The 14,414-nt window shown below is 40.2% G+C and overlaps 1 protein-coding gene across 1 annotated transcript; it reads right to left on the minus strand.

Moving 5' to 3' along the window:
• Positions 1 to 241: 241 nt before the first annotated feature.
• LOC308084112 (GTPase IMAP family member 9-like) lies at positions 242 to 14,405 on the minus strand. Its single transcript, XM_080426623.1, has 4 exons — positions 14,362 to 14,405; positions 12,097 to 12,759; positions 7,693 to 7,936; positions 242 to 4,819 (listed from the first exon to the last, which is right to left on the minus strand). Exons 1-4 carry the CDS (start codon positions 14,393 to 14,395, stop codon positions 4,714 to 4,716), a joined length of 1,047 nt encoding a protein of 348 aa, XP_080282749.1. The 5' UTR covers positions 14,396 to 14,405; the 3' UTR covers positions 242 to 4,713.
• Between the last annotated feature and the right edge of the window lie 9 nt (positions 14,406 to 14,414).

Genomic DNA, 14,414 nt, shown 5'->3' on the forward strand with positions numbered 1-14,414 from the left:
GGCTTATTGTGCATATTACTTATCATTGCTTCTTTCTTTCTTCTCTCTGCAATGACTGGCCCCGTATTATCGCTGCTTGCAGCTATATTTGTTATTATTATTATTATTATGGTTAATGTCTGCACACAGACATCACTAATCCTCAGCAGACATGATGGACAGAGTTCAGCAGGACGATCAAATACGTGACTCAAGTCTCATAAATACAATTAAAAACTACAAATCAATAAATCAAACACTATTGATCGGCAAAGCCATTTTATTTTAACACATTTCAACAAGGCACTTTTTAAAAATACTATTAGACAGAAAATGTAAAACACCACAGAGGTACAGTCAGACATTAAGACTAAAAGGAAAACACAACAAAGTCTCCATTGTGGTCCTATGTATTCAATTCAGCAACATGGAAAAAATAATTACACAATAAACAAATACAAAACATTACATGTACATTATATTTACATGAAGCTTTAAGCATTTAAAAAAAATCTTTGGCCCTTTAGTCTAGCCTAGTTGGGTCCCTTGAAATTGTTTGGTTGCCTATAAGGTGTTTTTATGCCAGGCTTAACCTGTAGCACTTTGACCTGTAGCTCAGGTTTTTAATCTGTAGCACTTTGACCTGTAGCTCAGGTTTTTAACCTGTAGCACTTTGACCTGTAGCTCAGGTTTTTAACCTGTAGCACTTTGACCTGTAGCTCAGGTTTTTAACCTGTAGCACTTTGAGATTAATAAGAATGTAAAGTGCGTTATGAATAAAATGCATTATTAATATTATTATTAGCATTGAGACATTAAGGGTCCTTTCACACGGCAAGTGGCCCCGCTGATCCGATCGGTACCGCCCGCGTGGACCACTTGCCGTGTTACGACATTAAGGTCCTCATTTATCAAACTTGCATAGATCAGATCAGCATAGATCTGTACATTCATCTAATGTCATCTCAACTGTCAATCTATCATAATCATAATTCTTCTATTAGTGATTGATTTAACATATACCTGTAATCTAATATTATTAGGTTATAGAAGCTTAATGATAATGATAGATGTGACTGATATGCACATAGACATGAGAGGATTAATTTAGTAAAACAGTATATGGTATGTGACTATGTACACTATGTACAGTACTCTATGTACAGTACTCTATGTACAGTACTGTACATGTTTCCTGGACTCAATGCAGTCGATGCTGAAATTAATATTCAAAACATATTCCAATCATGACAACATGTTGGTGTGATATATGTACGCTACAAATTGACAAAGATAAATACCTGATAATCCCAGTGGTAAACACTACAAGTCAAGTTAAGTCCATTTGATTTATAAAGCACATTTAAAGACAACCAAAGTGCTGTACATCAAGGTTAAAACACAACAAAAAGCATCAAATACATACAACTGCAAACAAAACAAAAAGCATCAAATATATAAACCATAACAGGAAGGCAAATAGCTGAGGAAATAAAAAATGTGGGAGAACATAAACAATGTCCATCCATTTCTCCAAGGCATAACCCTTAGAGAGAGGCACTAGAAACACTAGTATAATGAATTGCATTAATCTAGGCGGGAGGAGATGAGGGCATGGATGACTTTTTCCAGGCCGTGGGTTGATAAAAAGGTTTTTATTTTGCTGATCTGTCTTAATTGGAAGAATTCTCCTTTGACAACGGCATTCATTTGTTTGTCAAATTTGAGGGCCGAGTCTAGCAGTACACGGTCACCACCATTCCAGTTGTGGAGAACATTTTCTCAAAATTAGATTTTTGCCACGGACATACAAAATAAGTGATCAATAATATGACCAGAAACCATAGGCAGAGAATGGGGAAGGCTAATAGTCTATTAGGATACAGGATAGGTGGGCACTAGGGACATCTGGGCACCTCCATGTAAAATTGGCTATTTTGTCCAAAATGTTTAAAAATGTAATATTTTAAAAATGTTGTTATATGTAAAGTATACATGATGTTAACATACACGGTACATCATTATTAGACTCAATTGTATCTTTCAACTTATTGTTTATGCCCCAAAAGGACTGGATATACAGGTTGTGTAGCAATTGCAGAGAAAATTGTCGAATGTTCTAATCCAACATTACATTACAGTCATTTAGCAGACTCTTTTATCCAAAGAGACTTACAATAAGTGCATTCAACATACAGTAGGTAGGGAACAAAACTATTAATCATCAGAAGTCTGAAGTGCATTATTTTCTAAAACAAGCAACTAAGAGTATACCTAGTGCTAAGATTACAACCAAGATTACCAAGGTAGTGTTTCCTGAAGAGGTGGGTTTCAGCCTGCAGTGAAAGATGGGCAGTGACTCATCTAATCATGTATACTTTACTTTATTTATTTTTAAAATATTTTTTGGGGGCTTTTTATGGCTTTATTTAGAGAGGGAAAGTAGGCTGACAGGAAATGAGGAGAGAGATGGGGGGGGGTGACACGCAGCAAGGTTGCCGGGATTGGGAGTCGAACCCGCGACACTGTCAGGCTGGCATTGCAGCCTGGACCGTCACGCTACGGCCCAGGCCTAAACTTTTCATTTTGGTGAAAATAGCCAATTTAACACCGAGGTGCCCACTCTTCCTTAATGCCCACCTATCCTGTTACCAACTATTGTAGGCTATTAGTTTTAAGGACCACATGGTCGGTCTCTCTCTCTCTCTCTCTCTCTCTCTCTCTCTGAGCATGAAGCAGTCGTGCTGAATTGCATAGCAATGTATTTGTAGTACTACTAGCCTGACATTGAGCAGCAGCGACAATAATAATACATATTACTGTATGTGTGCACAACGCTAACTTGTACTCACAACTCATCCAATAGTTAACTTGAGGTCAGCTAATTGACCTCTAGTTTCATATTCATTTGACATTTAATGTCAGTAAAATATCTCCACTTTTAAACTATTATTACTGAGATTACTGTTTCCAATTTGACGGGACAGGAGACACAGGAGTAGGGATGGGAGTCATGGGACGTTTAGACCGTTTAACCACAAAATAAAATAATAATCACTATATTTGTTTATGTCTAATTAACCGAAATGATGTCATAAATACATATTTGTGGAATAAATGAATATTAATGGAATAAATCACTTAAGTATAATCTATAATTGTTACTCGTACAATATTTTACAATACCTCATTTAATTCAGTAGAATATAAGGAATGATTTGTGCAGATGTAGACCAACCCAGTGTACCTGCCACACATACAGTACGACTGTAACTTTATGTATTGATATGACGTCATAGATGTTTAATCATGGTTAACGGACACATTCTAAAGGTTTACGTATATAAAAAGGTCCAAACGTCCAAATATGTATTTTGTCTCAATGTAGAACCTGGTTCCACATTGAGACAAAATACACACAACAAGGCTCTGTGGAATGTGTTGTTGGGCTCAGTGGGGGGGGGGGGGGCTCTACTGTACATGCATTATTCTGATCAGTGAGATGTGAACAATATTATGATAATATTACTGTAATAAAAGGATAACATTGGATGTTACTATGACAGGGAGATGTGGATATGACAGTGTCTATGAGACTCTACCACAGAGACCTCATTCATTGATTCTAAAGTTATGTTGGTCAGGTCAGCTTTTCATAGGCTATTCATAGACTGGGAAATATAAACAATAAAACATGTATTAAAGTAAAACAAAAATAACAGTGCAGAATAAAGTGCAGAATAAATCATTAAAACCCTCATTAGGGCGTCTGATAGCTACTCTGATGTCTCACAGCGAGTCCCCGGTTCGATTCCCGAGCCTAGTGGACAATTTGCTGAATGTCACTCCTCTATATACTCTAAAACATCTATGATGTCTAAGTGTGTCTGGAGACTAAAATGTCTCTTTAAATCATCTCTTCATGTTTACAACAGTGTAACAGACAGTCCAGAATACTGCTGCCAGCCAACTGACCAGATCCACAGGCCCGGCGCCACGGGGGTGCCTGAGGGGGCCTGGCACCCTCAGTTTCAAATTGTGCCCCCTCAGTTTGTTTTAAAATTATATATATATTCTTTTTTTTTTTTTTTTATAATTAATTTTTTGATTAAAAAAATCGGCAAAATTAGGCAAAAAATATGAATTAAATAACATAAGCCTAACCTAACCCTAACCCTAACCCTAAAACAGAAATAAAGTAACGAAAAAACGCCCCAAAACGCCCAACATCCACCCAATAACCACACATTTTCGGGTCGGGACGCATGCACACGCGCGAATGCGTCGCCACTGGTGTGCACCCTCACAATTTTCAACTGCACCCTTAGTCATTTCATCATATATGTATATTTCTGTGACCAGCAGATCTCTGACATGTCCTTCAACTCTTTTTGGTTGATGAGTTAAATGGCAATTGTTTTATTCTGCCTTTGAAGCACTTCCTGGTTTTCTACAAATACATGTTACTTACTTATCAATAAAGGTAGAATATAAAACATTATAAAGAAAGATCAAAATACAACCTGAGTAAAGAGTAAAGTGAAAGAGTATGTGATAATGCTGACAGGACACATACAGCTAAGAAAATGTCATTTCCAAAATAGTGATGTCAGGTTGACATAAGCCTCGGGAACCCATGCGTTCTTTTTTTGTTTCAAAAGAAAAAAAGCCTGCGGTAACGTTGCAGGAACTGTGGTGTAGGAGTGGGAGTGAACCTTGTATTTTCCTAACCAATCAGAGTGCAGAGGGGCCTCGCTCCAAATCTGGTGACGTAGGTTGGGGAAGCAATGGGGAGCCGGCGTTGAATTCCAGCGCTAGGTTTGGATCCTCCCCTCTAGACCTGTGTGGTTAAAGAGGTACAGTAATGTTATGAATTTGAATTGAAATTATATTTCTGCATCTTTCTTGAATCTCAAATAGTTCTAGATCACTATAGTGTCTGTTCTTCACTTCAGATCCACTAGATGAACGATTAAAGCACTGATCTGTAATATAATGTTCCTTTATGTTGTTCATATCCACTAGATGGACATACATCTACTGTATACAGTAGAATTAAAGAACTGATGTTCAGGATCTATAATGTTGAACAGTCTGAATCAGGATCAGGGATTACTTTGAAATACAAGAATATAATGTATCTGGATTGTCTAATTCTGGATCACAAAATATAGGATTTAAAATGGAAAATGGTGCATTTATAGAGCATATTTATATAGCATATTTACTGTACTATATAGCACATTTACAATGTGCATTACATTCACCCATTCACATTCACGTTTAAGAATTTAAAATACACCAGAATTAACCTCTTACAACCTGACATCCCTGATCTGGGCATGTCATTATACAGGGTTCCTGCACCATTTTGAAAGTAAAATTTAAGACTTTTTAAGACCCTTTTAAGACCTCAACAAATGTAATTTGAGACCCAAATAAATGTCTTAAATCACAATTGATGTTTTTATCAAAGGCTGTGAGTGTGTTGTTTACTGTATAAGCCTATTACAGATTGATTCTCATCTTATCTCTGGCTGGTAATATAAAATAAATATCACCCTTTTTAAAATAGACATTCGCATTTTTCTAGATCAGGCCTTTAAAAATCTATAAAATGAGTGTCTCTCAAGCATTAGGGTGCTTGAGTGTGTGTGTGTGTGTGTGTGTGTGTGTGTGTGTGTGTGTGTGTGTGTGTGTGTGTGTGTGTGTGTGTGTGTGTGTGTGTGTGTGTGTGTCAAGGACCCCCAAATTCACACGTATTAGCCCGCAGATCCCCATTTGAAAAGATATGCCAAGGACCCCCATAAGAGAAGATTTTTACAGCTCTAGCAGTGATTCTCAACTATTTTAATTTCAAGAATCCCCAGTTTGACATGCATTAGGCTACGGACCCCAAATGGCATTTATAGTGCTGGGACCCCAATTTATAATGTAAAATCAATGTTAATTTAACTCAAGAGTGTACAAATGGTTCCATTTGTACACTCTAGACAGTCTAGTGTTACAGACCCATAAAGGTCTATTTGGTTCCTAACTATCTATTATTTAGCTGGGGACCCCCTGGAACTCCCTCAAGATCCCCTGGGGGTCCCCTTACCCCACTGTGAGAACCACTGCACACTGTGTGTGTGTGTGTGTGTGTGTGTGTGTGTGTGTGTGTGTGTGTGTGTGTGTGTGTGTGTAAGCACAACAGCATCCAAGTTGATTTACTTCTGATCAGTCAAACATTGTTCCTATCACTTGAAACTGTTGCCTGATGACAGCTTAGGGGGAAGCGTTCCTCGTTTTTATTCCACATTGTAACCAGTGACATCCGTTATATAGCATACATTTTTCGTTAGCACTTAGCATTCATTAGCATGCTCTGTAGCAACAAGTACTGACAAACAGTGCTCAACTACAACTACTGCTATCTTTATCAACCAAAACGGTCACGGGGGCTCTGATTTGGCCCAATGCCCACTTAAATGAGCTTCTGAGCTTACACAGACACCTGGAGCAAATTAATTAACGAGCGACACTGCAGCGCTGACGGCTGAGCAACGAGACAAGCTCCAGCTGAGTGAATGAGAGAGAGAGGGGGAGAAGAGAGACAGGGGAGGGCGGGGCTATCAACCTATGGAACACACACTGACTGCTGTGTGTGCGTCTCTCAACCGCTCTCAACACAATGGGAGAGATGGAGGAGCGTACTGATAATATATCTTTATGGAAAACTCAACACTAGAATACGCACAAATGTTTATGGCTTTCATTTTCCCATGAGCCTTAAAAACATCATCTTCAAATTTAATACCTACGGTCAAATTTAAGACAAATTAAGACCTTAAATTCCCGATATTTCTTTAAGACAATTTAAGACTTTTTAAGGACCCGCGGGAACCCTGTTATAGGCAAAATAATGATCTACAAGCCCACAACTCATGGCATTGTGACATGTTTTGCACTTTTTTAGTTATTTGTCAAATGACTAAGTACAGCTCTTCAGTGGTTAACCCATTATGACCGGGGACGCATCTCTGTCATTTTAAGATTTATTTGGGCTATTCAAAAATAGCAGATCTACAAGCTCATAGCGCGCTATGAGCTTGTAGATCTGCTATTTTTGAAAAATCATGAAAATTCGTGGACATCTTTGAATATATATTTTTCGAAGCGAATCTCTACAATCTTCTAAATCCTACTACAACTTTGTAACTCAAATCTTGGCTTCTGGGGGGGGGGGGGGGGGGGGTACCTGGAACAATACATGTTGAGATGGGGGTCCGCGGCCAAATCTATCTAAACATGTTTTGTAAATCCTAAGAGTATGTTGTTACATCAGTGCTCCAACTTTTGTCAAGGACCCCCAACATGAGATGCATTTGGCCGCGGACCCCCATCTCAAAATGTTTTGTTCCAGGGACCAAGATTTAAAATAAATAGCAGATCTACAAGCTCATAGCGCAGCACTTGGTGCCGCGCTATGAGCTTGTAGATCTGAAATGTAGATTTGAAATGCCAAAGAAATGTTAAAATGACACAGATGCGTTCCCGGTCTTAATGGATTAAAGAGTGATAAATAATAACACTGACAATCCTCTTAACAGACCTTGTATTGAACTGTACTTTTCTGTACTTTTCTTTTGCAAACTGCTAATAAAGTATTCATTCAGTAACATGGTCTTCAAAGTCTCTTTTGACCTGAAAATGAATTCAAAAGATAATTACTTCAGATCAGCAAGAAGACTCTTCTCATGTTCCTCAAGACCTTTGTAGAAAACCTCTTTGGCTCTTGTGGTTTGCAGGAGACGATAGAGTTCCTTCATCTTGTCCTGAAGGTTGGCCTTTGACCTCACCACACTGTAACCCTCACTACTGATGACACCCTTCTCAAGGAGCAGATCCAGGATGTGGTCGACCCTGGTCACTCTCTGAATCAGCTCACGCCGGTGTTGGTCGACAAACTGACTCACTGCAGCAGGGGAATGAAAAGTAAGCTAGAGCGAGACTCTGTAGGCGACACACATTTAAACATGTTTATGAACATTCTATGTTTTAAAATAGAAACACTTTGCATCTCTCATTTGCTGTAATATTATCTCCTGTTTGTATAGTCCATCACAGTTTTGGTAATTTGATAAAGCTAGAGTTACAGCTACAGTATATTGTAGCCTACTGGTTGTTGGTTCCTAAAAGTTTCATAATCACTAGAATAGAGAGCAAGCCTTCTAGCATAACAATTATATGGACTAGAAGTTCGAGCCACTGCACGGCTTTCACATCTAGCGTGACGTAGCGCCCACTTCGCATCACAGATCCACCTGACAGCCACCTCACAGTGTTAGAGAAACCATTTTGTTAAAGTTGGCCAAAGGCGCTTATAATATTCGGACATGGCAACACTGCTGAGAGCGCTGTGAAAAGTAGGGCAAAGTCGCTTATAATTAGTGTACATGGCAACACTGGCGTGCACGCTTGTTTCTGCAAGTCTCTCTCTCCCCCTCCCTCTCTCTCTCTCACCTTGCCCTGTGTGTGTGTCTCTCTCCGCGTTTGCACAGACGTTCTGAGAAAAGTTTTGTCTCTCTGTCTGTCTGTCTTTTTCTCCGTCCCCCTCTCTCTCTCTCTCTCTCTCTCTCTCGTGGCTTTGCGTGTGCGTTTGGCCAAGCGTGTTTTTTTGTCTCACACTCTCTCTCCACCTCTCTGTCTGTGTGTCTGTGTGTCTGTCTGTCTGTCTGTCTGTCTGTCTGTCTGTCTGTACCTGTCTGTCTGTCTGTCTATCCCTCACTCGCGAGTGAGGGAGAGTTTTTTTGTGTCTGTCTGTCTGTGTCTGTCTGTGTCTGTCTGTGTCTGTCTGTGTCAGTCTGTCTGTCTGTCTGTGTGTCTGTGTGTCTGTGTGTCTGTCTGTGTGTCTGTGTGTCTGTCTGTCTCTGTCTGTGTCTGTCTGTGTCTGTCTGTGTCTGTCTGTGTCTGTCTGTGTCTGTCTGTCTGTCTGTGTGTCTGTGTGTCTGTCTGTCTGTGTGTCTGTCTGTGTCTGTCTGTCTGTCTGTGTCTGTCTGTCAGTCTGTCTGTCTGTCTGTGTCTGTCTGTGTCTGTCTGTGTCTGTCTGTGTCTGTCTGTGTCTGTCTGTCTGTCTGTGTCTGTCTGTCTGTCTGTCTGTCTGTCTGTGTCTGTCTGTGTCTGTCTGTGTCTGTCTGTGTCTGTCTGTCTGTGTGTCTGTCTGTCTGTGTGTCTGTGTGTCTGTGTGTCTGTCTGTCTGTGTGTCTGTCTGTCTGTGTGTCTGTCTGTGTCTGTCTGTCTGTGTGTCTGTCTGTCAGTCTGTGTCTGTCTGTCTGTCTGTCAGTCTGTGTCTGTCTGTCTGTCTGTGTCTGTCTGTCTGTGTGTCTGTCTGTGTGTCTGTCTGTCTGTGTGTCTGTGTGTGTCTGTCTGTGTGTGTCTGTGTGTGTCTGTGTGTGTGTCTGTCTGTGTCTGTCTGTGTCTGTCTGTCAGTCTGTGTCTGTCTGTCTGTCTGTCTGTCTGTCTGTCTGTCTGTGTCTGTGTGTCAGTCTGTGTCTGTGTGTCTGTGTGTCTGTGTGTCTGTCTGTGTCTGTGTGTCAGTCTGTGTCTGTCTGTCTGTCAGTCTGTGTCTGTGTGTCTGTGTGTCAGTCTGTGTCTGTCTGTCAGTCTGTGTCTGTCTGTCAGTCTGTGTCTGTCTGTCTGTGTGTCTGTGTGTCTGTCTGTCAGTCTGTGTCTGTCTGTGTGTCTGTCTGTCTGTCTGTGTGTCTGTCTGTCTGTCTGTGTCTGTCTGTGTGTCTGTGTGTCTGTCTGTCAGTCTGTGTCTGTCTGTGTGTCTGTCTGTCTGTCTGTGTCTGTCTGTGTGTCTGTCTGTCTGTCTGTGTCTGTCTGTGTGTCTGTCTGTCTGTCTGTGTCTGTCTGTCTGTCTGTGTCTGTCTGTCTGTGTGTCTGTGTGTCTGTGTGTCTGTCTGTGTCTGTCTGTCTGTGTGTCTGTCTGTCAGTCTGTGTCTGTCTGTCTGTGTCTGTGTCTCTGTCTGTCAGTCTGTGTCTGTCTGTCTGTCTGTGTCTGTCTGTCTGTGTGTCTGTGTGTCTGTGTGTCTGTCTGTGTCTGTCTGTCTGTGTGTCTGTCTGTCAGTCTGTGTCTGTCTGTCTGTGTCTGTGTCTGTCTGTCTGTCTGTCTGTGTCTGTCTGTCTGTGTGTCTGTCTGTGTGTCTGTGTGTCTGTGTGTCTGTCTGTGTGTCTGTGTGTCTGTCTGTCTGTCTGTGTGTCTGTGTGTCTGTCTGTGTCTGTCTGTGTCTGTCTGTGTCTGTCTGTCTGTCTGTGTCTGTCTGTGTCTGTCTGTCTGTCTGTGTGTCTGTGTGTCTGTGTGTCTGTCTGTCTGTGTGTCTGTCTGTGTGTCTGTGTGTCTGTGTGTCTGTCTGTGTGTCTGTGTGTCTGTCTGTCTGTCTGTGTGTCTGTGTGTCTGTCTGTGTCTGTCTGTGTCTGTCTGTGTCTGTCTGTCTGTCTGTGTCTGTCTGTGTCTGTCTGTCTGTCTGTCTCTCCCTCACTCGCGACTCTGACCAAAAAGTTTTGTGTTGTCTCTCTGCCTTTCTCTCTCTCCTCCCTCTCTCCCTCTCTCCCTCTCTCCATCTCCCTGTGTCGTTATCTGTGCTGTGTGCTCTACAGGGGGAGGGGCTACTGGCAGTAGATTTGCAAGGCAACAACACGTCGACGCGTGAGGCGTTGTTAGCTTGTAGATCTGTTGTCCAAAAGACGTGACCATTTTGACGTTGCACTACCCGCGGAAGTGATTTGCATAAGTATTGGGTCATAATGGGTTTGATATTAATTGTACATCGTGCAAGTACAGTAACAGTATGGGAAGCTGCTGGTGTTACAGGCAGAATATTGAGGATTTTTAATGGAAATTGTGGAGTTAGTTGGGCCATGTGTGTGCTGGAGAGACAGGTAGACCCTAGTGACTGAAAACACTCTATATCAATGATTACTATAACAATATAGAGCTTTAACCTTTAAACAATAAAACATAAACCTAACAACACGATAAAGCACTTATTAAGCAGGCATTAGTACCTTTTAACTTTTTTTGTATCTGACTGCATGTATTAACTGTTGTAAAAGTATCCGTGTGCCTTAAAGTGTCACTACGTAACTTTAATTAATACAATTTTGTTCTACAGTATCTGTATGGTAGAGTATGTTGTTACAACTTATATAATCAGGGTGGTTGTATTGTGTCTCCCTGCTCTTCTATTGAGACATTTAGATCATGTCAAAGGTCTCAAAGGATCTGACACGTATTTTGATTTTGATTAAATTCATCCTCTGCAAGCAGGCAGGCTCTAGTAGCTCAATGGTGTCAGCACTTGCGTGGGAAACCGGGTTCAAATCCGGGGTAGAAGAGGAAAGTTACGTAGTGCAGCTTTAATATAGAACATTTAGATCATAGAATCAAATTAAATTGTTACCAGACAAATATTAACCCATTAAGACCGGGAACGCATCGGTGTCATTTTTAGGTTTCTTTGGCTATTCAAAAATAGCAGATCTATATATCTATAGATGGATAGATGGATGGATGGATGGATGGATGGATGGATGGATGGATGGATAGATAGATAGATAGATATAATTTTAATGCAAACATTTTTAACTCAAATCTTTGCTTCTGGGGGATTCTACAAATGTCTTCTAAACCCTAACAGTTTTTATTTTATTTTATTTTTTACATAATTGTAGTGTTGCTATAATATCAGTGGTTCTCAAACTTTTTCACGTCAAGGACCCCAAAATGATGTGTATTTGGCGGTGGACCCCCATCTGAGAATATTCTGTTCCAAGGACCCCCAGAAGCAAAGATTTGAGTTAAAAATGTATAAATATTCAAAGATTTGCACACATTTTCAACTTCTTTTTTCAAAAATAGCAGATCTACAAGCTCATAGTGCAGCACTCGGTGCCGCGCTATGAGCTTGTAGATCTGCTATTTTTGAATAGCCAAAGAAATCTTAAGTGACACAGATGCGTTCCCGGTCTTAATGGGTTAATCAAATCAAATCAAATCATGAGGCCCACCCTGTATGACAAGACCCCCCCCCCCAGTTACTCTCCTTTAATGAGTTAATGACTGGTTTCTCTCACCTTGTCTCCTTGCTTCTTCTTGGAACATCTCGTTGGTGTAGTGGCTTCCACCGTTCTGCTGCACCATCCGGTTGATTTTCACCATCAGCTCAGAGACCTGAGAGGAGGGATCCTTGCTTTCGTTGTTAAAGACATGATAAAAACCTCTATATTTGCTGATTAATTCTTGTAGTTCTGGAGAATCATTCACAATGTCTTCAAATGAACCTTTAAGCCCGTCACCATGAGTGAAGAGAATCATGGTGTATTTATCTGAACTTTGTCCAAATGCTTTCTGAAGTAAAAAAAAAGCATTTGAACTTTGTCCAAATGCTTTCTGAATCTTTGCCCCAACGTTCCTCTCCTCCTCTCTGAATGTCTCTAGTCTGATCACAGCCAGGAACACATGAGGACCAGGAGCAGCACAAGTAATACACTTATACACCTCTTCCAGGGTTTGTTTCATGGTGAACGTAGTGTTAAACAAGCCTGGAGTGTTAATAACAGAAACCTTTCTACCAGCCACTGCACCACTGGCCTTACTGCAGGTAGATGTCACAGAATAGGGTGAAAACGTGGATATAAATGCTTCATAACCCAGGATGGTGTTTCCTGAGGAACTCTTTCCAGATCCAGTCTTCCCCACCATCACAATACGAATGTCTTCATCATTTGTTATGAGATCTGATAAATGAGGAAGGAAAGAAAGAAAGAAAGAAAGAAAGAAAGAATAGAAAGAAAGAAAGAAAGAAAGAAAGAAAGAAAGAAAGAAAGAAAGAAAGAAAGAAAGAAAGAAAGAAAGAAAGAAAGAACAATAGGTAATTTGTAAATGAATCATTTGAAGAAAAAAATCACTCTCACTAGAAGTATTATTGTATGTTGTACTCATTTAGATAAGTACTGCTGTAACAACAGGCCTAGTCAGCAATGTTTTTACTATCATTCAAATTATTAAAGGTACAGTAGGGTAAGCAGTGGTGGGAAAAGTACTCAAATGTTTTACCTGAGTAAAAGTATCAATACTGCAATGTAGAAATACTCTGTTACAAGTAAAAGTCAGAAATTCTGAATTTACTTGAGTAAAAGTAAAAAAGTATTGGTATTTATGGGCGGCCATAGCTGAGTGGTTAGTGAGCCCGCCTAGGGAGCCAGAGGCCCTGGTTGCCCCAGGTACGATTCCAGGCCAGGCCAGCAAATGTGTCGATGAAATGAAATTTGTCCCTGAGCAAGACTCTTAACCCCTCATTGCTCACAGGCCCTCATTGGAAACAAGACCGCAAGGACTTTCATGAACGGACCTGTTAAAGGAATTATCCTTATCCTTATCAAAATGTACTTAAAGTACCAAGGTAGAAAGTACTCATTATGCAGAATATCTCATTTCACAAGTTTTAAAATGTATAACAATCTTTTGAAAATAGCAGATCTACAATGCGTCACGATGTGACGCATTGTGAGCATTTCAAATGGCTGAAATGTATATAGGGCTAAAGTGGTTAATGTATGTTTTGTAATAATAATCAAAATCTACAAAGTAACTAGTAACTAAAGTTTTCAAATAATTGTAGTGGAGTAGAAGTACAATATTTGCTTCTGAGATGTAGTAGAGTAGAAGTAAAAGTACTGCAATTTGGAAATACTCCTGTAAAGTAAAAATACCTCAAAATTGTATTTAAGTACAGTACTTGAGTAAATGTACTTAGTTACTTTACACCACTGAGGGTAAGTGATATTGTTTTGGTTGAAATAACATGTTTTGTTAAAAGGTTAAAGCTCTATAATCATTACTATAGAGTGTTTGTTCAGTAACAGTGTTAAATAGCTCTATATTGTGATAGTAATCATTACCATAGAGCCATTGGGGCCATTTTAATTTCCAGCATAACCACATTCTATATTTTGCATCATATCTCCTGAAATAAAACCTCAAGCTGTCACGCTGTAGGTCTGCTGTAGCGTTCCCTGAACCTGGGGTAGATGTCACCAGGATGGCTTCATAGTTGGACTGAATGTAGTTATGTGCCTCTTATATACATGTCCATCATACTGCCACCTCGACTCCTTCTCACTTGACCTGATATGGAGCTTACGTAATACCTAATATACTGTATCTCTGTATCTGTCTCTCCTCGTCCCTTTTATGCCCATATGGATATCTCTGATATATGTCCATATAAGGGCATGCCCATTAATGGGCATATGGGTTGGATCTGCGGTTCTGGACAGATGGATCTCCATATATGAGGACCTCAGACTACAGAGTGAGAGACAAAACAGAGAACCTACCTGAAGACGTCAGAGGCTGGTTGGATAAATCCATCAATGCTTTCATCTCTGAA

Source organism: Gymnoscopelus braueri (assembly GCF_963280865.1).
Source record: "Gymnoscopelus braueri genome assembly, chromosome: 4".
Classification (NCBI taxonomy): domain Eukaryota; kingdom Metazoa; phylum Chordata; class Actinopteri; order Myctophiformes; family Myctophidae; genus Gymnoscopelus; species Gymnoscopelus braueri.